This window comes from Lepisosteus oculatus, chromosome 19, assembly GCF_040954835.1.
Source record: "Lepisosteus oculatus isolate fLepOcu1 chromosome 19, fLepOcu1.hap2, whole genome shotgun sequence".
NCBI classification, from domain to species: Eukaryota; Metazoa; Chordata; class Actinopteri; order Semionotiformes; family Lepisosteidae; genus Lepisosteus; species Lepisosteus oculatus.
The window spans coordinates 15,438,065-15,460,052 of record NC_090714.1 but is presented as its reverse complement, the minus strand read 5'-3'; the positions used below and the strand labels follow the sequence as shown (position 1 = coordinate 15,460,052).

At 49.3% G+C, this 21,988-nt stretch overlaps 1 protein-coding gene across 5 annotated transcripts in view; it reads right to left on the bottom strand.

Moving 5' to 3' along the window:
* The window catches only part of LOC102698361 (myosin-11), a 34,974-nt gene that overhangs the window by 1,912 nt on the left and 11,074 nt on the right, over positions 1 to 21,988 (bottom strand). Inside the window, exons 4-42 of one of the 5 annotated variants that reach the window (XM_015360611.2) lie at positions 20,154 to 20,181; positions 17,156 to 17,255; positions 16,631 to 16,657; positions 14,931 to 15,023; positions 14,561 to 14,624; positions 13,934 to 14,032; positions 13,680 to 13,823; positions 13,248 to 13,343; positions 12,990 to 13,108; positions 12,603 to 12,755; positions 12,136 to 12,309; positions 11,850 to 12,023; positions 11,340 to 11,454; positions 10,778 to 10,971; positions 10,453 to 10,574; positions 10,225 to 10,294; positions 9,728 to 9,888; positions 9,264 to 9,372; positions 8,968 to 9,099; positions 8,530 to 8,736; positions 8,049 to 8,186; positions 7,643 to 7,766; positions 7,350 to 7,521; positions 7,041 to 7,253; positions 6,794 to 6,938; positions 6,445 to 6,651; positions 6,160 to 6,264; positions 5,516 to 5,668; positions 4,933 to 5,181; positions 4,505 to 4,717; positions 4,072 to 4,284; positions 3,527 to 3,688; positions 3,174 to 3,302; positions 2,735 to 2,823; positions 2,242 to 2,365; positions 1,738 to 1,946; positions 1,439 to 1,547; positions 956 to 1,128; positions 520 to 552 (exon numbers count right to left, since the gene is read on the bottom strand). In XM_015360611.2, the coding sequence (XP_015216097.2) occupies positions 528 to 552; positions 956 to 1,128; positions 1,439 to 1,547; positions 1,738 to 1,946; positions 2,242 to 2,365; positions 2,735 to 2,823; positions 3,174 to 3,302; positions 3,527 to 3,688; positions 4,072 to 4,284; positions 4,505 to 4,717; positions 4,933 to 5,181; positions 5,516 to 5,668; positions 6,160 to 6,264; positions 6,445 to 6,651; positions 6,794 to 6,938; positions 7,041 to 7,253; positions 7,350 to 7,521; positions 7,643 to 7,766; positions 8,049 to 8,186; positions 8,530 to 8,736; positions 8,968 to 9,099; positions 9,264 to 9,372; positions 9,728 to 9,888; positions 10,225 to 10,294; positions 10,453 to 10,574; positions 10,778 to 10,971; positions 11,340 to 11,454; positions 11,850 to 12,023; positions 12,136 to 12,309; positions 12,603 to 12,755; positions 12,990 to 13,108; positions 13,248 to 13,343; positions 13,680 to 13,823; positions 13,934 to 14,032; positions 14,561 to 14,624; positions 14,931 to 15,023; positions 16,631 to 16,657; positions 17,156 to 17,255; positions 20,154 to 20,181 (5,333 nt within the window). In that variant the 3' untranslated portion in view covers positions 520 to 527. Of the gene's footprint in view, positions 1 to 519; positions 553 to 951; positions 1,129 to 1,438; positions 1,548 to 1,737; positions 1,947 to 2,241; positions 2,366 to 2,734; positions 2,824 to 3,173; positions 3,303 to 3,526; positions 3,689 to 4,071; positions 4,285 to 4,504; positions 4,718 to 4,932; positions 5,182 to 5,515; positions 5,669 to 6,159; positions 6,265 to 6,444; positions 6,652 to 6,793; positions 6,939 to 7,040; positions 7,254 to 7,349; positions 7,522 to 7,642; positions 7,767 to 8,048; positions 8,187 to 8,529; positions 8,737 to 8,967; positions 9,100 to 9,263; positions 9,373 to 9,727; positions 9,889 to 10,224; positions 10,295 to 10,452; positions 10,575 to 10,777; positions 10,972 to 11,339; positions 11,455 to 11,849; positions 12,024 to 12,135; positions 12,310 to 12,602; positions 12,756 to 12,989; positions 13,109 to 13,247; positions 13,344 to 13,679; positions 13,824 to 13,933; positions 14,033 to 14,560; positions 14,625 to 14,930; positions 15,024 to 16,630; positions 16,658 to 17,155; positions 17,256 to 20,153; positions 20,182 to 21,988 lie in introns of those variants that run through there. The other 4 variants (XM_069180685.1, XM_069180686.1, XM_069180687.1 and 1 more) reach the window with 4 other exon arrangements.

The window sequence follows — 21,988 nt, the reverse complement described above, 5'->3', positions numbered from 1 at the left end:
ATGCACTTCAACCTCTAACAAAGATCTCAATATTAAAATGAAGCTAACCAGATTAAGGCGTTAGTGATTAGCTAGAGAATAGGTTGATTCCAATGGAGAGAGGAGGTATGGTTAAGGAGGGAGCACATTCTCTCCAGGCTTCAGCACAGGTCAGGGAGATAATGCAGTTAAACGGCAAGGCAGGTTAACTTGATTAGCTGAACCCATTGGGGCCTGCCTGCAGGGAAATGGTTAGTATTCCTAACAGGACTCAAGCCGGTCGGAGTGCAGGAAACACATGGCCACGTACAACCCAAATAAATGAATTCCCTTCCAAGACGCGGAATGGGATTTTGCCACTTCCCCTCACTAACCAGCTTCACACTCCACTAGAACATCAGCATGGCACAGGTGTAGGGGAGCCCATTGGCCCTTGTACAGGGACAGTTTGAAGAGGGAGCACATGGCAAGGAGGGGGCAGGGAGTAGGGGTGGATAGGCACTAAAGCAGCTGCGCATAGCATCTAAGAAGCACTGGTACCTGCTGCGTCACTGCGAGGTGTCCTGAGTGCCTCTGTAATAAAGACAGAATTGGTTTCTGATCCATCTTGGCAGCAAGGTCGAACTAGGCTGTACAAAGCACTTCCTACAGAGCATCACTCAAGAGCAGGGCCCCTCCGTTGCAGAAAAAGGCGGGTGAGCAGACCCCAGTGGGCTTTGCAACCAAGCTAGGGAGAGGTATAAAAATCCTCTCCATGCTACCAACTGGTAGAGAAGGTGTGGGGGAAATAGCCCGTGAGGAGCATGAGGTGAACTCCTCCCCAATTTGGGCCACATGGGTCACGAGGCTCTTGCTCACTGGCTGGGATCCTCCACTTATCAACAAGAAGGGTGGTGGAGACCAGCCTGGCCGAACTGGACATTCTAACAAGAGGCCGCACCGCCAACATGGCGGAGGGTGGGATCCATCCCCCTACCTGAGCTTGCCCTTAAGGGAGTTGACCTCACGGGTCATGGCCTCGTTGGCCTCCGTGGCTTCATCCAGCTCTCTCTGCAGCTTCCTGCGGGCCGCCGTGATGCGCTGGGACTCCTCCTCCGCCTCCTCCAGCTGGCGCTTCAGCTGCTTGACGCGCATGTTGGCCTTCTCCGCCTGGATGGGACAGCAGGAGAAAAAAAAAACCCATTGGATACCTCAAAGGAAAGGGCCTCCAGAATCAGGTAAATCAAGGTCTTTTCAAATGGGCCCTTCAATCACTTGGCCTCTTTAGAAGCTAATATAACAGGAGTAATGAGCAGTAGACTTCTTGAAAAGGTTGGATAGCTGTTCTCTTCCAGTTGGCTTACCTCAAGTTCTTTGGAATCCAGAAACTGAAAATGAGATCTACAGCACGCACACATACCCCTGTGTATTATTTTGCTCACAGCCATCACCCCAAATGCATATTACATGGATCACATACCTGGTCTTTGTATTGTTCTGCCTGCTTCCTCTCGTCTTCCACCTGCATCATGAAATCCTTCAGCTTCTTCTCCTTCTGACGCATGCCCTTTGCGCTGATCTGTTTTTCCCTGTCCAAGCACATGGAGAAAAGTGCATAACCATTAACGTTGCAGAAGGGCCACTTCAAGCCTGCCGGACATTAAAATACTAGATCACTTCAGGTGGGAGACCCAACCTGGCCTTAAGAATGCGTGAACATCCAGATGCCCCCCCAATATATTATTCTCAAACTAGATGCGCTTTGCAGGTGTCCTTTACCTGTTCTCCTGCTCCAGCTGCTCCTCCAGCTGTTGCACCTTGGCCTCCAGGGCAGTGATGGTGGCCTTGAATTTGGACTTCACAGCACCTTCCATCTCCTGCAGCTTGGCCTTCAGCTCCTTGTTTTGCCTCTCCAGCTGCTGCCGCGCGCTCTCGTTCTTCTGAGATGTGCTGCGCTCAGTCTGCAGCTCGTTGTTCACCTGCTCCACCTGGCCAAGAGAAATTGTGGGGTGGGTAGTAGATTTCTGCTTGCATGGTTGACCGATCCCTTTCCAGGACACTGAAAGTTGGTGTTCCCCATCTGCTTTGCAATTGAAGTGAGTGTCTCAAACTGGTCTGTTTCTTTCAGTCCAAACATGAGCTACACAAAAAACACACAGCCATTGTAACCCAGCCCTCTGCCAGGTAACGGATTTCATGCGTGGCTGTGCAAGGGAAAGACTTCAGCAGGATCAATAGCCTCCCCTTCCTCCCAGCTGACCACACCATCGGTCACTCCCCTACCTGCTGAACAGTCTTCCTCAGCCGGTCATTGACCATCTCCATGTTGCCCTGCTCCTCCTCCAGCTCCTCCTCCAGCTGCGAGATTTTAGCCTCCAGACGCCGCTTCTCATCCGCCAGTGCCGACCTGCACACACAGCCATAGTTTAGACATCAGAGGGGCTCACAGGTTAAAGCTGTTGAATGGCCATTCGTCCCCTTCCTTCCAGCCCAGATGCAAGTGCTCGGAACTGGCGATGGTCCACTGCTGGCTGAGCAACAGACCGGCATCACTGCAGCAGTCGGTACAGAAAGTTTTAAAATGCGCATTTTCCCCCCACACTTTCCCTTAAATATTGGGCAACATCAAGCTACCAGTTAGGGGGAAGTTTGCATGTTCTATTCATGCCAACTTGCTCCATTTGGCTCAGGGCTGTACGGAAAGATGGGGGGCAGCAGAGCAACCATCCCCATCCTCACCCAGTCAGTCACCTCTCCCACATCCTTCGAGACTCACTTTCCAGAAGTGTTGCTGGCCAGCTCATCAGCCAGCTCCTCCTTCTCGGCCTCCGCCTGCTTGCGTGCTCGCTCTGCTGCTGCCAGGTCCTACGGGCACAGAGACGGCGACCATCAGCCAGTGGACCAGCTACACCACAAGGGCGGTGGGTTTATGGAACAAGCTTCCCCAGCCCAGTCCATGAGGAAGCTGATCTGCTTCTTGAAGGATGCCAGGGTAAGATCCTTAATGCAAGGAACGGCCAGCTACCAAACAGGCTCGACGCACTGAATGACCTCTTCTCATATGTAACCACTTGTAAGGGTCACCCATTTCGTATTTAAGCAGTAAACCTGGTTTTACTCCCCTCTTACATCTCCAGTTGTCCTTTACTTGTGCCAGCATGCCTCTGCACCTGCCTCTAGGAGGCGAGACTGGACAAGCCCATTGGCCCCGTTACCTCCTGTAGCTGCATGAGCTCGGCCTCCAGGCTCTTGGCCTTCTTCTCGCTCTCCTTGGCCGTCGCCAGCACTTCCTCCCTTGCAGTGCGGGCGTCCTCCAGCTCCCTCTGGAAGTCCTTCATCTGGGCCTGTGGGCGGGGCAGAGGTTACAACGGTCGCAACAAGCAAGGGGGTGGTCATGTACCTATATGAAGTGGGTGTGTCTTTAGCCTCATCATGATAAACTAAAAAAATACAGCAGAATACCAGCTCAAATGGAGAGACACTCAGTATACAAGTTACGCAGAGACTACTACACTATTTCAGGCAACAATGTCGGGGTGACCCACATGGGGAGAGTGGCTCTGCTCACCTGGAGCTTGCGCAGCTGTTTGATAGCCTCGTCGCGGCCTTTGTTTGCCATCTCGATGTGGCCCTCCAGGTCCTTGATGTCTCCCTCCAGCTTCTTCTTCGCGGCGGACGCAGTGGCTCTCTGCTTCCGCTCGTCCTCCAGCTCGGTCTCCAGCTCGCGCACCTGGGGGACGGCACCGGACCGGGACGTGGCTTAATCCAGAAGGGTGCAGTTTCCAGGGGTGTTTTATGCATGTGCTTGGTTGCACTATTGGGGGGGGGGGGGGGGGGGTTCAGGCATAATCCCACAAACTCAGGATCCCATTTAAAAAGGTCCTGTTCTCATTTTACATTGAGAATTCTGCCTGCAAAATTTACATTTCTAATGATTACTTGCATGAAAAGTGAACAGACGGCAACCCGCTAGAGATGCCCAAGTGGACGAAAAACATGGCATGGAAAGAAAGTTTGTTACTGCATTAGCTTTGCAGGCTTTAGGCGATTAACAGTGTACAAGACACCATCACACCACCTTTCCTTGGTGCTCAAGGGATGGGGAATCCGTACCTGTTTGACCAGCTGCCTCTTTTTCTCCTCGCCCTGCTCATCGCGGCCCTGCAGGTCTCGGTCAAACTGGGCCTTCAGAGCCTGCATGTTGACCTCCAGCCGCAGCTTGGCATCTTCAGCGGCCTGCAGCTCATCCTCCAGCTCTTCCAGTTGCGTCTTCATCTCTTCCACCTGGGCCTCCAGGCCACGCTTCGACTTCTCCAGCTCGTGGACCTGCGGGCAGGGGGGTCAGTTAGGAATACAGAGCTAAATCAACACGGAGAAGGACTGTTCAAGCTGCAGCACTGAGAATTGGTTGTGTGACAGAAGGGGAGTTTAACTAACAGTGAATGAGAAGACATTGCAAGAGAACCTGTAAGATCCTATCTAATTCATGCCCATGTTCCATGTCCAGAGGGACAAATCGCAGTAGAACCCAGTCAGAGAAACTCACGTTCTTGCCGACATCGTCCTTGGAGCTGACCAGGTCTTCCATCTCGGCCCGCAGAGCTTTGTTGATCCTCTCCAGCTCCTCGCGGGCATCCTGCGCTTCCTCGAGAGCCCGTGCCAGGGACAGCGCCTTCGTCTCCTTCTCTCGTGCTTCAGCCTCCGCCAGGTCCCGCTGCTCGGCGTACTTGTTTGAGATGCTCTTTTCCTCCGCAAGCATCTGTGAGGAGAGGCAAGAGCAGCAGTGAGATACAGTGGGCAGGAGTGAATAAGAGGAATAGCCACTTCTCACCAGAGGCTTGAAACAAGAGCCCTCATGGATGCAAACTATCCATTCCTTTTCTCAAAAGGAATCAGAATACATCATTCCTCCTTCTTATGAGGAAACATTGGAACTCATCATTGGGCATTAAGGAGGAGAAAATGGAGTCTAACCTGATCAAACTTCTTCTGCTTCTTCTCCAAGTTGGAGACCAGCTGCCTCTGGCTGTCCAGGTCCACCAGCAGGTCTTCCAGCTCCTGCTGCAGTCTGGTCTTGGTCTTCTCCAGCTTCTCGTAGGCCGAGGCCTTCTCCTCCAACTGTGTGTTGGTCCCCTCCAGATCTCGCTGCAGACGCTTCTTGCTCTCCTCCAGCGCTTCCACAGTGCCCACAAACTCATCAAGCTTCTTCTTTGACTCTGACAGCTGAATTAGGAGGGAGAGGGAACACAAGGCTGGGCAAGGAAGAAATTCAACCTCTCCATATTTATTGAATGCATCATTCAAAACTCATTTCATCGGTCACCAATTCAAATGTCTTAATCCTATAAAAGGGAGATCATTGGAATCTGCAAAACCTTCAGGACTCTTGTCTTCAATAAATGGTCATACCACTGGAAATTCCTGGACTGCAAGTTCTACAGAAAACCTCAGTGAGTTTTTCTAGCAGATGCTGCTCCATACAATAGGGTGCGACACTTGACTATCAAAACCTCTTGACAGAGGCGCCTGACCCAGGAGGGACCTCAATTCTACCAACCTGCACATTCAGAGAGGAGATGTTCCTCTCGAGGTTCCTCTTCGCTTCACTCTCCTCTTCCAGCTGCTCCTGGACACTGTTGCGGTCCTCTTCCATCTGCCGCAGCCGTGTTGACACATTCAGCTTCTGCCGCGTCTCCTCCGCTAGCAGCTCCTAAACAGGGTGGCGGGAGAGGTTTTGCGAAGTCGGTTAGTACCGACCAAGGCTCACCACAAGGTCCCAGCTGGACTGCAGTAACAGGGGTGACTTTGCAAGCAAAACCCTGATCAAACACTGAACAATTTTGAAGAAGGGTAGCGCAGTGGTGGTTTTGGATGACTTCTTCATAGATCTTGGGTCCTGGATTCACATCCGGATTGGAGCATCTTTTGCATGTTCTCCCCAAGTTGTTGTGGGCTTTCCTCAATTGGTCCCAATACTTCATCTTCAACAGACACGCTGGTTAAGAGACTGTGCTTGCACCTCAAAACATGCAATCACCCTGCGATTCTGGGACGGGCTATGGGTAGCCACAAGCCTCATCAGAAACCATTTATTCCTTACACTAGATGTACTTCAAGACTAACGCAGAATTCAATTGAATGGTTTTTACATAAACAATAGACCAAGACACGAAAGGTATTGATGGTCAAAGAAGCCTATACCTGCGAGTCTTGGAGCTGAGAGCTCAGGGTGGACACGTCTTTGCTCAGCTTGATATTCTTGCCTTCTGCTTCATTGAGGAGGTTGGTGACACTCTCCAACTCGACCTGTAAGGAGAGTAAAGGCATGAAAACTGGTTGGTGGTGCAGGCAGTGTCACACCTAATTTGAGCCAGTTATTAAACCAGTCCTTCAAAATTTGAAGGTATTGTTCACCACTTAGTTTTGGGGGGGTGGGGGGAGAGAAAGTGGTAGGGCCCCAACTATCAAGAAGGGATGAGGACGTACAGAGAGTTTTGAGACGCGCTCGCCCAGTTCTGCCTTCTGTTTCTCCCCCTCGGTGAAGCGGGACTGCAGGTCCGTCAGCTGGACCTCCACCTTCTTCCTCTTGTGCTCCACATCCTGCTTGGCCTGGGAGAGGGAGCGTACTTCTGAACTCAGATCGGCTGCCTCCTTCTCCAGGGTTTGTTTTGCTTTCTCCAGGTTAGCTTTCACCTAGAGGAAGAGGGAAACATAAGATTGGGCTTTAATAAATAAACTTGAAAGACCAGCAATGGACCTCAAGAGGGAATGGTGTTGGTTAATGGATTTATCTTCCCTCTGCCCCTTTCCCTCTTGCTTGCGGTCGGTCTCGTACCCGTTTGGACTGCTCCAGCTGCTCGGTGAGCTCCTCCACTGCCTGCGTGTGTTTCTGCCTCATCTCCTGGACCTGCGCTTCATGATTGCGCCCCTCTTCCTCCAGAGCTCGCTTCAGCAGCGTCACTTCCTGCTCCCGCTTCGCCCTGAAAAAGACACGTGAACGATGCCGATCACTCACTCCCGAGCGCGGCGACATCCTGGGCTGCTACACTACACCAGACCGTTCCAGGCCAGGACGCCCTCACCGGAGCTCCTGCTGTGTGGCGGTGCTGTCCAACGTGTCCTCCAGCTCAGACTTCAGTGCCTCCAGCTCCTCTCCCAGGTCGCGCTTGGTCTTTTCTGCCTTGTTGCGAGCAGCTCGCTCCGACTCGAGGTCCTCCTGCAGGTCTGAAATGTGTCCCTCCAACTCCCGTATCTTCTTCAGAGCATTGTTCTTCTGTGCCATTTCATCTTCCAACCTAGGGCACAGGTTTAAAAGATGATGATCTCATACAGCAGCAAAAGAGAGAAGCACCGAGGCAAGAGCCCTGTGGTCACGCAAGGTCATAGTGTACCGTGCCAGTGCGGCCTGTAGCTCCTCCTCTTTCTTGGCTAGCTGTGCCTTCAGTTCAGCAATCTGGGCCTGCAGGTCTGCCATATGCTCCTGGAGGTCACTGGACTCGGCCTCCAGCTTGCGCTTGGCCTTGTCCAGCTCCTGGCGGCTCTTCTCTTCTTTCTTCAAACGCACTGCAAGACAAAGACATTAAGCATCTTCTACTTCTAAGTAACTTGTGACAATACAAGAGAAGGTCAGATGCTTCTGATCATAAAGAGCAACTGCAAGTTCAAGAAAGACATGCGGGTGTACCCTCCAGCTCCGAGATCATGGACTCGTGTTTGTTCTTCAGCTTGGTCAGGTTCTTGGATTTCTCCTCTTCCTCTGCAAGGTTGCTGCTGAAGTCCGCTATCCGCTCTTCCATTAGCTTCCGCTCCTGGGAATTTCCAATAATGGCACAATTAAGGTGACAGCCAGGGGTGCAGAACATGAGCCCTCTCCAACATCACACTTTGCAACAGGTCTGTAGAATAGGACACCCTCACATCCCAGCTCTTTTCCCCAACTTTTCAAAGTTCAGGAGGCTATAAAGCGAGTATTTGTTCTGGACGAGGGTAAAAATCAGAATACCTTACATGAAGTAAGTTGAGGTTATTCCCAAGTTAAGGCTAAAATAAATAAACAAATAAATCTCTTGCAAGTTGAAACCCCATCTCACCTTGAGCAGCTTATTATTCTGGTCCTCCATCACCAGGATGTCATCCTCTAGCTTCTTAATTTTGCCCTCAGATGTGACCTTCTCTAGCTGCAACTTCTGACGAGCATCTTCCTCCTCTTCCAGCTGCTCCTCCAGCTCCTACAGGCCATTGGGCAAACATTTGGGGAAAGATCTGTGTTGAGAAGTGGGTTGAGGAGTTCAAACAAAAGGACATCACATGTACCGTCTGTATAGACACTGTATGCCAGTCACAAAAGGCATGATGCAATGTCTTGCAAAGCATAGAACCTTTTGAACTATGGTGATCTCTTAGATTTTACACCATAACTGCATAGAAGCGGTGAGTGGGAACAATATTCTATTCACAACTGATGATCTTCCATCACTGTGGTTTGGGATCCTCTCTAATGCAAATGGTGTAATTTAAACCATTAATTGCAGCTCCTATGCGATCAGAAACCATAGGACCGCGCGGCCAGACCTGGATCTGCTGCTGCATCTTCTTCTTCTCCATCTGCAGGCCCTGGCTGCGGTCCTCCTCCTCCTCCAGCCGGGCTTCCATCTCGTGCAGGATCTCCTCCAGCTCCTGCTTCTTGGCGGCCAGCCGCACCCGCATCTCCTCCGCCTCCGCGTACAGCTCCGTCTCCGCCTGCAGCTGCTCCTGCAGCTGGTTCTTCTCCTCCAGCAGCTGAGCACGAGGGAGGAGAAGGGCGAAGGGTGAGTGAAGATTTCAGAAAGGGTCAAGATGGGGGGGTGACAAACCGGAGCAAAGTCCTTACCAAGATGAGCAAAGATGGGAAAGGGGAACAAACCAAATGCAACAGCTGCAAGTGGTGCATCCTTGCTTGGGTCCTCAGAGGTGCCAGTCATTGCAACAGACTCCCGCAAGGAGGGAAGGGAGGAGTTGGCTGCCCCTTACCTGAGAGTGTTTCAGGGTGATCTCCTTCAACTCAGTCACCGTCTTTTGCGACTCCTCCTTGAACCTCTGGAGCTCCTCTTCCTTCAGATGCATTTCTTCTTCCTGCCGGGTCACTTGCAGCAGGGGCTTAACCTAAGGGGAAAGCGCAAGCAAGAAAGATGAGCGCTTCCCATCAATGAATGGAGCAAAATCAGCCCAGATCTCCAGAGAGCAGAAATACAGACACCAAGCAGACCTGATAGGAAAAACTCCAATAGGATTCATGACTACCAAAGCACAGAGGATCTGGGACTTACCTTGGTGAAGAGCCTCCACCATTGCCAGTTGCGCAGTTTGAGGTAGGCAGCACAGTTCCTCTGGATAACCTTCATGGCAGTCAGCTGCTGCTGCCGCTTGGCAAATGCCCTGCCAGACAAGACGCTGGGTTAACCCTGCGACTACGGACCCTTGTACTGAAATCTAAGAGTCTTCCTTTAGACTCCGAGGCTCCAGTGCACCCGAGAGCACAAAAGTAGTTCTACTTTCATCCCTGAGCTTCACCTCCGTGTATTCAGGAATATTACAATCCTGCTGTGGACCCTACTGCTACGAAGATTAAATGCACATGGGGGTTTCCCAGGGAAAAAAGTAAGCAGGTGGAACGTCCCGATTCCACCTCTTTCCCCACACCAGTTCACCTTGAAACTGGACTTTTTTTTTTTTTAAAAACCTCCCAAAATTTAGACTGCCACGCACCAGCCGCTCAAAACCAAGGACTCACTTTCTGGCCAGGTATCCACGGGCCTGGGCCTGGAAGGTGATGATGATGTCCGTGATCTTCAAGTCCCGCTCCTCCTCCAGGTGGGCGAGCACCCCAGTCCGGAAGAAGATCTTGCTCTGGCCAATTCGGTACAGGTTAGGGTCCAGTTCCAGGTGCTTGATCTGCAAGAGGAAGCAAGTTGGATGTAACTGTATCGTGCTCCTGATCCATTCATAGAGAACAGGGCTACTCAATACATTCCCAGTCTTCACCATTCCAGTTTAGCCGATTCATTAATACTGATCACGGAACAATTCGGGAAACCGTTGTAGCAAAACTAGCTGTAATGGAGAAAGGCAGGCAAGTGGGAGCTCATGTATTAGGTAAACCAGTATAACACGGGCCATTTTTTTAATTAATAGTAGAATAAATGGCAAAGTACAATAAGACCCACACACTTTTAGAATACAAGCGTTTTAGAAGAAAAATGCAAGTCTAAACAGTCTGTGCCAGCTTACCATTAATATGCAGGCTTGTTTGCCATCCATAAATCCTTTAGGAATGGCACCAGCAGCCAAGATTTCATATCTGTTGGGCGAGAACAGCCGGAGAAAAGTCACAAAGCAGGGCTAGATAAAGGTCTTTTGAGAGGTCGTCTTGTAAAACTGCCCAGTAATGGCACCCATTCCTGCCTGCGACTGGTGCTGGCAGCCACCGCGCGGGGCGGGGTGGGGGGCTCAACTCACCGCTGACGGAACTCCTGGAAAACGATGCGGTTGGGGAATCCCTGCCGACAGATCCGGATTCCCTCCAGCACACCGTTACAGCGCAGCTGCTCCAGAACCAGGTGCGCGTCCAGCTTGCCCGCCTGGACCACGTCAAGGATTTTAAAAAAAATCAAATAAAAGAAACTAGCAAACTCCCCAGTTCCATTTTGAACAGCACCTTGTCAACATGCATCATCAAACCACAGGGCAAACAAGGATTTGGGTGGGGTGGGCAATTGATCTACATTTATCTCGGAAAGAGTAAGGACCCATTACGATATTCGGTTGTTCCAGGAGAGCATACCCTTTTCTCGTGATTGGGGATGATGCAGCGCACAAAGTTGGGGCTCGTGTTGCGCAGGGTGGTCATCAGCTTGGCGAGGGACTCCTTGTACAGCTGCCCCACAGTGCGAAACATGCCCTTCTTGGTTTTGGAGGCACTGGGCATGGAACTGTCAGACATCTTGGCCATCTGGTCTAGCCCCACAATGCGGTCCACTGCCAGGGACAGGGAGAGAACACTCAGCCCTACTACAACACAGATGCATGGCCATGCTCCTAGCAGTACTCTGTGATAGACTGGGCCAGACACTCATCTACAACAAATCCACAGCCCCACATCTTGAGTTGCAATTGCATAACCTGCCCCATCCTTTGCTTTAGTTCGATACCATCATATAAGTACTGAACTGTTACAGGAAGTTACCATCTCTGCTGGATACACATGCTGGATGCTGATGTACTACCCTTATCAAAAGTGGTCAGCCACGTTTGTGGGGAAAACATAGGCATTCACCACTTCAGCAAAATGCTTGAGTAATTCCGTGTAAGACATGCCACCACCTGCTCTCAACATGGAGCCTCACCATCCTTCCAGAGGTCAGCCACATACTGGCTGGAGGACGAGTTCAGAAGGGCAGTGACGTTGTCATTCAGGGGATCCATGTTCTTAGTCAGCCACTCGCTGGCATTATAGTCCACCTGTTAAAAAAAAAAGATTTGAAGTTGAGCTTTCGTTTGTAAGATCTCCTCACAATTCTGCAGAAACTCCAGTTTAACTGCGTGCTTTTGTTTTTTACAAGGTATTTAAGTTGGCATTATTGTCTGGTTACTTTCAAAATTCTTATCAGATCACCAGGGGATTTTTAAGGGCCACTATTCACTTTTTAAAAAGGTCTTGCTCAGAAGTGTGTGTGTGTGTGGGGGGGGGACTTTCTTTGTGTGGTTGTGGGAATACCAACTTTATTATGTCATGTCATTACAATCAGAAATAAAATCTAATAAAGGCTTGGGTGTGAAACACCTAGGGAAGTGCACTAGAGCAGACAGAAGGAGAGGGTCTGGCCAAGAGGGAAAGGTCTGGATACATTTCTTACCCGTCCAGCATAGTGGAGCACCGAGAACTCCGTCTTATCTTTAAGCTGCTTGGGCTTCTGGAACTTGGTGTGATTGCCCTGCTCGTTGGTCAGCTTCTCCACAAAGGAGGTGTCTGTGGCTTTGGGGAACCAGCATTCTTCATCCAGCAGGGCCAGGATACCAGGGGGATTATTCTGCAGGGAGAGAAGCTGGATTAAAGCGGACTGGAAGGGCAGTGCAACACTCGTTCACACATTTCCGCAGCTCACATAAGGACAGCCCACGCGCAGACGGGCACACACTGACCGGCCTCTCGATGAGCTCGATGCAGGGCTGCAGGTCCAGGCCGAAGTCGATGAAGTTCCACTCGATGCCCTCGCGCTGGTACTCCTCCTGCTCCAGGATGAACATGGTGTGGTTGAAGAGCTGCTGCAGCTTCTCGTTGGTGTAGTTGATGCACAGCTGCTCAAAGGAGTTCACCTGCAGGACAACACAGCGGGAGGTGGATTCCTTCCCATTAGTGTAATGAACTTCACACATCTGTAAGTCTTTCCAGTAAACTGTAAGAAAACACTTATTACCTAATGCCTCAGGCACAATGTTCGACAACTTGCAAGTTAAAACCATTTCCTTATCTTCTGCTTGGCTATCTGCCAGGTGAAAATCTCCATCACTGCTAGAAGAAAATAGTCTACATTCCTTTTGCGCGAATCACCGCCTGCGAACCATTAAAAGTAGTAATAGATTCTGGAGCCTCGGAGAGCCGCCCTCACCTCGAAGATCTCAAAGCCCGCGATGTCCAAGATGCCCAGGAAGGACGCCCCCTGGCGCTTGGTTTTGTCCAGCGCCTTGTTGACGCGAGCCAGGATCCAGCGGAAGAGGCGCTCATACATAGCCTTGGCCAGAGCCTCCACTGCAAAGTCAGCCTGGTGGAGACATGGGAGGGATAGGCCATGAGTATGCATCTACCCCCATCACCTCACCAAGCCTTATTCCAACTTGCATTGATGTACCTCTTCTTCAGACTGTAGCTCACAGTTGGATACAACACAGGTGCGCCTTTGTTTTAAGAAAGATCATGAAGGCTGAATTTTTGGAACGCCCAATGCTGGCACACGAATTGGCAAGCCTCTCAAGTTGCCGAACAGGCTCCTTCCTACCTGCTCTTTGGTCTGTGCCTTCTGCACCACATCTCGGCCCACTTTGATGCGTGGGGTGAGGATGGCTCGCGTGAAGTCCGTCACATTGATCCCCAGCAGGTGACACACTTTCTGGGCAGCTGCAGTCAAGGGTTAAACATCATCCATCAACAAGGGAACGGGCCAATTCTCCCCCAGTAGAAGAAGAAAAGTGAACCACTACATATTCAATTTGGCATTTTACAAAATGATTGACGGCTGATGTTCCTGCCCTCTTACCTGTGTTGTCTGGCATGGAGGCCTGGTCATTGTTCCTCTCCTTCTTAAACACAATGTTTCCCAGTTGCAGGACAGAGGACACTATCTTCAGCATGGCTAAAGGATGCAAACAGTTGAAAAGCATTACAGATTAATCTAACTAGGGGTTACAGGGGTCCTACAGCTGTTAAAATTTTAAACCAGAGGAGCGAAGCTACAGTTCTGTACCCTTTTTCTTTTCCCAGCATGCTTTGTCCAGATGCTACAATTATGCAAAAGCTCAAAAAGGGCAATCTACCCCCCTCCCCATCACATCTAGCTTTTTCCCCAAAGCATGGACCCATGCCCAGCAGCTCTTGAGGAGCAGGGCTCGTGACCTCCCGGACCCCAGGAAAACACTTTTCAGCCATTTTTCTGAGCAGCGTGTCAGGCAGCAGTGCCACGGAGAGCCACCTGTCTGCTCCTCCTGGGTGAAGCCCATGATGGCCATGGCCTCCAGCGTCTCGTCGAACATCTCGTTGTCCTGCTGTCCAGGGATGGGCACGTGGCCCGACACCAGGAAGCGGTAGTTCCCAAAGCCTTCCAGCAGCAGCTCCTCTGCGAGAAAGCACAAGGATCCCCATGACCGTGAACCCACAACTCGCTTTTAAACCTGCTGCAAAGGAAGGAAGCAGGTATCCTCCGCCAACAGGAAGACTCCTCCTTACCACGCAGCTTCTCCCCAGCCCCGGCTAGCATGTAGTAGAAGATGTGGAAAGCTCTCTCGATCTTGGCCTGCCTGATACAACGGGATTTTTCCAGCAAGTCTGCAGCAGGAAATGGGTTAAGGAACAATTTGGGAACCGGAGCACCGACCACTCAAATCTGCAACACCATCTCAGGGACCAGGAGCCAGTCTGACCCTGTACGAAGAACTGGATTTAAATGAAGGACTCTTGGCACAAGCCCGTGAACACCGTAATAAGCCACAGATAAAATCTTGGGCTCATAAGTTATTTTCCCCCAAAGAGCTCAGGCTTTTATGATGAGAGCAGATTAACAAAGCGCGTCAGACCACAGTTCTAGAAGAAGCTTTAAAACGAAACATTCACAAAACCTAACAAGAAATTTAATCATTTGTGACTGCTGAAGCCCTAGAGAGCAGCTTGTTCGGCTTCTCGCTGTGGGGGGGGAAAATCTGACTACGAGCAGTGCGTGAGTGGGGGCAATGAAAGAGACATGCTCAGCAGCGTCACGCGGACCTGCCCTTCCCAGTGGGCAATGCGTTAAATGGGTCCCCCCCCCCCCCATCTCCTGGGTGACCCCAACCCCTTCTGCATTCTCCATCAGGATACAGGTCTCAATGTTGGCGCCCACAATGTATCCAGTCACGTCAAAATTGATGCGGATAAATTTACCCTGTGGGAAGAGAGAAAGACATGCTTCAGCCATCTTGTGCAGTGCACTGACAATTGCCACCTATAGTGACAGTAGTGTATTGCGTTTGTAAAACTGCCTGCAGGACCTTCAAGAGAAGATAAGCATGCTACTGGACAGGATGTGGTCATCTTGCAAGTTCAGAGAGATTTCTCAAGGTTGCCGATGCATGTGAGCAAATATCAACATTTCCATATTAGATATACTGTACAGTCTGTTCGGGAGTTGAAGTACAAAATTTGCTGTACATAGTTGTAAGGAGGTCTGAGCAAGAGGGCCTATACTTACGAATCGGGAGGAGTTGTCATTCTTGACTGTCTTGGCATTTCCAAAGGCCTCCAGGATTGGATTGGCCTGCAAGAGCTGCTTCTCCAGCTCCCCCTAGAGGACCAGGACAGAACAGCTTAATGACAACTAGACAACTGCATATCAAATGAGGAGGGAGGCAGTCGCCTTAGAAGCCAAGCCCCAAGCCTTTTTGAAAAGAACATCCTGCTACAGCTTCACTGGAAGTTCATGCCACCATCTCGGACAAGCTCTGGGAAAACTGTTTGAAGGGAAATGCAACTTATTAAAAAGGTTGCCTTTTGTAATCTTACAATGTGGAAAATGAGCATTCATGTTGGGCGGAAATTCAAAGATCAATAATGTTTTTCCCCCCCAAATAAAACCAGCTGAGCCCCAATTGATCTCTAAGCATTTGGTTCAGAGCATTGAGGAATTTCTCCTCTTTGAGCTGGGTTTCTGCAGCACAGCAGAGAAAAGGGGGTGGATATTCTCTTCCCCTTTGGTTTGTGGGTCTGTGGTTCTCCACTAACATGCATCTTGCAAATCAACCCATTATGTCCAACAGGCTGCAAGTCTCACTTTCTGTGACCTTTAAATAATGGTACACAGACACTTAAGACCTTTTTTTTTTAAAAAGAGAGGCATCATTATGCAGTGTGAAATGAAAAGGAGATATCTACCAGAGACAGTTCAGCGCAGTGAAGGAAAGCACATCCATGATAGCACCAGACACTGAGAAAGAAAGAAAAGAGCAGAAGGACAAGTGAAAGAACAGACTGCGACAGAATAAGACCAGCTCAGGAATGCTGAATAGGAAGAAAGAAATGGGAAGCCATGATCAGACATGTCTGCTTCTCACTGGAGTATCAGTTCAAGCGATTTAGAGGGGAGTGAGGGTGGGCTGGGGTCACTGATGGTTATCTGTAGGAATGCCATTGAACAGTTCATTCCTTAACTAGTCCCACTGACATGGGCTTGGTGCTTGTTTATACACGGCAGGAGACAAGGCTTCCCCTGATCAGTGCCCGCAGTCATGAGGAACCAGTGCTTCAGGAGAGCTGTATCCAGTGCACAGCTGGCGCATCATCATGAAGCACTTGAGGAACCACACTGTGATGAAAGACGCTCTAGAAGTGTAAAAGGTACTATGATTCAGGTGTTGCAAAACTTCACACTGTGCATCAAAATCAGACAGGTAGCAACTGGTACGGTACAATTCCTCCCCTCGGATGGGATACGAGTATGGATGGGAGAGGGGAGGGGGGCATGCTCACACTGTGCGCCTTTAACCTTTTCACTGCCACCCCTGGCAGTGAAAGGGTTAAAAAAAAACAGGAACTGAATTATGGGAAGGGAGATGTAACCTACCACCCAGAACACTCAAGATACAGCAGTGAAACCGCACTAGCACCAACATTTTCAAGACACAGCTCTTCCCCGTTACAAGAGCCTTTAACAAGAACAGTGCTTGGAAGAATACTGCCAACGTCTTTCATATTTCTACAAAGACTTGCATGTCGAGGTCAAGCATCGAGTCGGATATTTATTCATCGCCGCTATTCATTTTTGGACGTGCTCAGGGCGAAGAGGCCACGCTCGCGTGTTTCACCGCTGTATCTCCTCTGGGGGAGCAGCTATCACATGCAGGTCCGAACCCACAACACACACACGGACAGACTCAGGCATTCCCCATTACTCACGTAGGCCAACTGCGATCCTGCTTGCTGCTATTTGGAGGAAATTATGACAAAGAAATTACATTTTGTGGTTTCCTGGAAATGGGCTGCGTTTCCCTCCTTTAGGAGAGGGGATTTCAGCTTGACTAATATGGAGGAGAATGGGGAGTTACATGGATACTGTAAAACGTATATTAAACAGGAAGGCTTCCATGTGATGCTTTACTAGCAGTAGTTTTTCATACTCTAGTTGCCCATGTCAGATTGTGTTTTGAAAAGCCCACAGAAGCTATAGGTACAGTAGTAGTGCATTAAAACGGATACCTTTTTTAAAAAGGACCTAGTGTTCAATTAAGGACTAGCACGGGGTAGGATCTTCCATGCATAATATATAAACCTCAGTTCCCCCTCTCCCTCTGCACTAGACATAACAGACAGGTTTGGGGACCTTCCAAAAAATGCTCACACCTGCTCTTGTTCCGGTTACGCTAAAGCGCAAGACTGGATGTGCAAAGACGGCTTCAGACAGCTCAGAGGACCGATACTCACAGCACTGGTGTCCTTTTTGCCTTTATGGGAGGAGGCCACCACAGCCAGGTACTGAATGACTTTCTTGGTGTTCTCGGTCTTGCCAGCTCCAGACTCCCCTCTGCCAAACAAGGACAAAGTCCACCAGGTCAACTGGAGTTGCAAGATCTTCCCCCAACTTGACAATTGTTACTAAACCTCCAAAGGACACTGCTACTCAAGATGAAATCAAAGATGTACCCAACATGGACGAACAGAGCTTCAGTTTTTAAATGTGAAGGACCGATTTACTAGATGCACCAAGGTCACAGAGTAAATGATCCCAGATGAACTTTAATAGGGGAAACGTTTTGATAAATCTTAACTACTGTTGAGAAGCATCAGCAGTCCGCTAAAATTATACTTTTATTAACCAGTAACAGCAGCAAACAATCCAATAATCTAAACAGTCCTTACAAGAAGTTTGTGCTTTTTTTTTTATACCTGGAAATTCAACCTGTTCATTTTCCAGCACCAGTACTACTAAAAGTACCGCTTTTAAATGCGAAGAAGAAGTCCAACCTTAAGTCACATGCTGCATTCTATCACAACATACTGCATTAAAAAAAAAAAGGCTTTGGTGCGAGGAAGGAAAAAATAATTGCAACTGTTCTTGCTAATTTAGCCAGCCTTTGATCTCAAAGCACTGGAGACAGAGTGATGAACGATTCAATCCCTAACAACGCCAAAAAAGGAAAAAGTGCACTGCTGATTCACTGGGCATTGTAATGGGTTGTTTAACAGGCAGTGGGATCTGGGGAGATTGTGGATTTAAAGCCCTGCGTTTCCCAGGTTGTCTGTGGGAGGAATTTGCCTTCCTCGGTAATCCTTGGTATTGTAAGAGATGCCTCAGCCCCACTCATCCTCAGATCGATTGCTCAACTGCAGACTGTTTAGTAATGATTTATCAACCTCTGGGAAAACCCTCTTTTCTTGTGTAAAATGGGGAATGTGGGGGAGGGGTGGTGGTAATACTGAAAACTTTTAAATATGCTCTCGAGCACCCCAAAAATTCTCTTGGCTACCAGTATGATTTTAAGGCATTTTCACGGGAGTCTGAACTCTGTGCTGAATAGCTCACTAACTGAACGTCCAAAAGGTCCCCAGCTAATCTAACTACTTCCTTTTGCTCGGGGCTCAGGGTGGTCCTCCTTAGACAACAAGTGAATGCTAGATGGCCTTTTATAGGCAGGGAAGCAAAAGGGGTAATGTAACTGGTCAGAGTGATAGCTTATCATTCCAGAAACGAAGCTCTTAATTCTGGCTTTGAACTCCAGCCAAGAGGCTGTATGTGAACCAGCATATAGGGGCGACAAACTTCCATCTTAAGATCAGCTTAAAAAAAAAAACCCAAAACAAATTCACTAAGATTTAAGAGGCTCAAACCAACTCCTGCAGCCATATACACCTGCCCTCCTGTAAAGAGACCAGTGCTGTTCAATACATAGGCAGAGGTGCAGAACAGCAGGCCCGAGCACGACCGGGGCTCACCTGGACCCACCGAGCTCCAGTATTAAACTGGATTCTGGGTCTCCCTTAGTGAAGTTCCACCAGCTCTTTTAAAGCAAGCTGTCTATCGGGGACTTGCACTGCTGGCTTGGGTTTTATGGCCATATTGCCAATATCGGTAAGAGTCGCATGTTGCATGGGATTAATGGCACATTCGAGGAAGTCTCAAGAGACAAGTGGAACAAGCAGAGGAAATCCCATCAGCAGTCTCCGTTTCCCCATAAGAGGGTGGGATTTCGAGTACCGTCACCGCCGAGTTCGCCTTCCAGTTAACGGCAATTGCCTAGCTGCTCGACGTCAACACCCAACAAACAGAGGGGAAAAAAAATCCCAAAACATCCGCCAGGAAGACCACGGATAGCGTGCAGGAAGGCGTTGGAAACGAACTCGGAGAACGCCGCATCCTGGAATCAGCCCGGAGCCCGAGGTAGTGGGTCAGAGACGGCCCTCCCACTTCCTCTCTGCTTTCACGGGAGTGGAACAGGAAAGGCAGCTCGGGCCAGAGAAGACCATGCAACAAACACCAAACCTTTGGACAAAGGGAAAGGGGTCGATTTCCCCACAGTTATCCGTCCTACGCCTTCGATTTCCACACTGCTTAGCAAGGGTTCTTCTGAAGTGGTGAAGGGTGGTTCAGTTGCTGCTCCAGGCTGTCGGAGCCTCACCCTAGTCACCAGGCCTTGCTTGGGCCTCCCTGTACCGTCCAGCCCAGATATCGCTCCCACAGGTTTCATAATATTCCAATACAAGAGCCCTGTTACAGGAACGTCACTCCAGCCACAGGTTTGAATGAGGGTCTTGGATAGCGGGAAGTGGCCATCATAAACACTCCAGGAGGCTGCTCTGGTATCGCAGCCACCCTACTGAGGAATGATGGGGCCCATACGGTGATGAAACGGGAACAGGAAACCAAGATAATGTCCTCCTAAACCCACTGGCGGGCCGAGATCACTGCCAACCCCCCCCATGAGCCCACACAGGTGAAGGAAGCCCCCGCCAGCTCCAGCACAACACCACCAGTGTCCCAGCATGCACCTCCGACCGCATGCCACACAGCGCAGCCAGTCAGGCCCCCTGCTAACTTACAACTGTTTTCACAAGTGAATTTAATGAATTGAGGCACGGATTATGAAGAGTGAGCTTCCCCCCCTCTACTAATGGCTGATAGCCAGGCTAAACAGATCAAGTAAAAAAAAAAAAAAAAAAAAGGAATGCTAAAAACAGACATGTCTAGTTTTAGAATCTGCTTCCTGTGAGAGCAGCATCTCAGAAGACAGCTGACCCAGGCTCTCATCTGAACAATTCTCACTCGTTTAACTTTTAAGACTCCTGGTTGACCCGACTTCCTGTCCTATTGCCCATGAGTACTGAACAAAACTCCTCCAGGGTCATGGGGACCTATTTTATACGCCTTAAAGACCAAAATAGTCATACTGGCCATCCTCCTGGGATAGAAAAGACTTTCACTTACGTGCAGAGAATTGATTGATCCTCACGATCTGTAGGTGGGGAAAAAAAAACAAGAAAGTTTAAATTCAATGCTATACAATAGGCTAAACTTGTGTCAATCTTATTTAATGAAGGAAGGTGAAAACAGCTTAATAGCCCTGTTGCACCACTTTCCAGTTCCTCGGAGGACATGAGGATCTTGGACAGTGAGAATTCCTTCACTATTCAGACTGTTTTCTGCCAAATTCAACTGGCTATTTTCCGCCAATGCACAGACGTCATTGTTGGATACAGCGGGCAGAAGCAGGGGAGCCGAGAAATGAGATCAGGATCAAAATGTATTTCTAAAAATATCTCTGAAACCCACATAATGATCCATTTATGGATATTGTTAAAACCCTTCCTTAGAGACCAGGTACTAAAAGCATGGGAGGAGGATAGCGAATTTTCCCCCCCAATTGTCACATCTCATTATAATAAAGGGAATAAATTTACACTTCAGTTTGTTGGAGGGTAGTAGTGGATCTCCTGCCCAATTCATTTGGGTGCTAAAAGGGAAATAAAAACATACATAGGGTATACACTCAGATGTCCTTTTTAAAATTCTCGCTTAAAAGCCAAGATCCATGAAGAAATGTATGCACATCAACGATACTATTACCAGTTGTATGTAGTATATTGCAGTATAACAGACAATAGCTCTGCCTACTCTTCTTCACCCAAGAAGTGAGCATCAACCTCACTGAAGCGCATTACCAGACACCACCTGAGGCTGCAGGAGCATCTCCAAGCAGCGGTCCTCCAGCTGCCCCTGCCAGTTAATCCCACATGTCCCTGCCATGCTATAAACACTGCCGACTGCTTTTCCTCATTATGGACATAACTTGGCTGGACTTGGCTGCACACACAAAATGCGGCGCGTTCCCCATTTCTTCCTAATTAAGGCAGAAGCCGAGGCATTTCCCAAAGCCGATCCAAATACAAAGGCACCGCATTCTTCAAACCAAGAGCTCAGCCTCGTGCACTTGAGCCCAGGGACCAGGAGGCAGCGTAGGGCAGTGGGGCCGAGATCGGAGCCAGAGAAGGAAGACCCCATTGAAAATGGGCCCCTAAATCAGCACGGGTTTTTGACATTCTGGTCTCCTGTCCGTCTCCCCATTCCCCTCTCCATATATGGGGTGCAGCAAGAGATGCCGTGTCATCCATAAGATCTGGAACTCTATTCTTACGGATATCAGAATAGAGTCCCCTTCAAATCCAGACTTCGAACCTTTTAACTGGTTCCGTCTGCCCCTTTGTTTTCCTGCTGTATTCCCAACCCTTATTGTAATGGTGTAACCCTGCTGTCCCCTCTCGTTGTGTATTTATTCTTGTGCCAATTGGAAAGGCAGTATTAGATCTATAATCAATACTATAAGGCACTATATTGCTTTGCTTTTAAGGCGGCTCTGCTTTGATGGGGGGGGGGGGGGGGAGATGTACATCTTCCCAATGGGACGTAGAGATTGAGCTCATTCACTCCAGTCTCCGGTTGTGGATAATTCTACCAAGTTTAGTCTTTGACAACAAAGGAATAAAATCTGTGAGATCCGGACCAAGATAAAGTGGTCAAGAGGAGGGGGCAGGATTCAAAGAAAGCCTCAACCAAGCAAGAGATTTGCACATACCGTGAAGCTCGGCTTAGTGCCACCAACTCGCTATACGGGTTCTTGCCTGCATAAGCACGTTATTAAAACAAGCATGCCCTTGAGCAACTAGTGTAATCAAACCCCAGGAATTCCATCAGGTCCCCCATAACCCGTTCAGTTCCATAACGCAACAAGTACAAGTCAACAGCAGCAGCACTGGGCTGCTTCA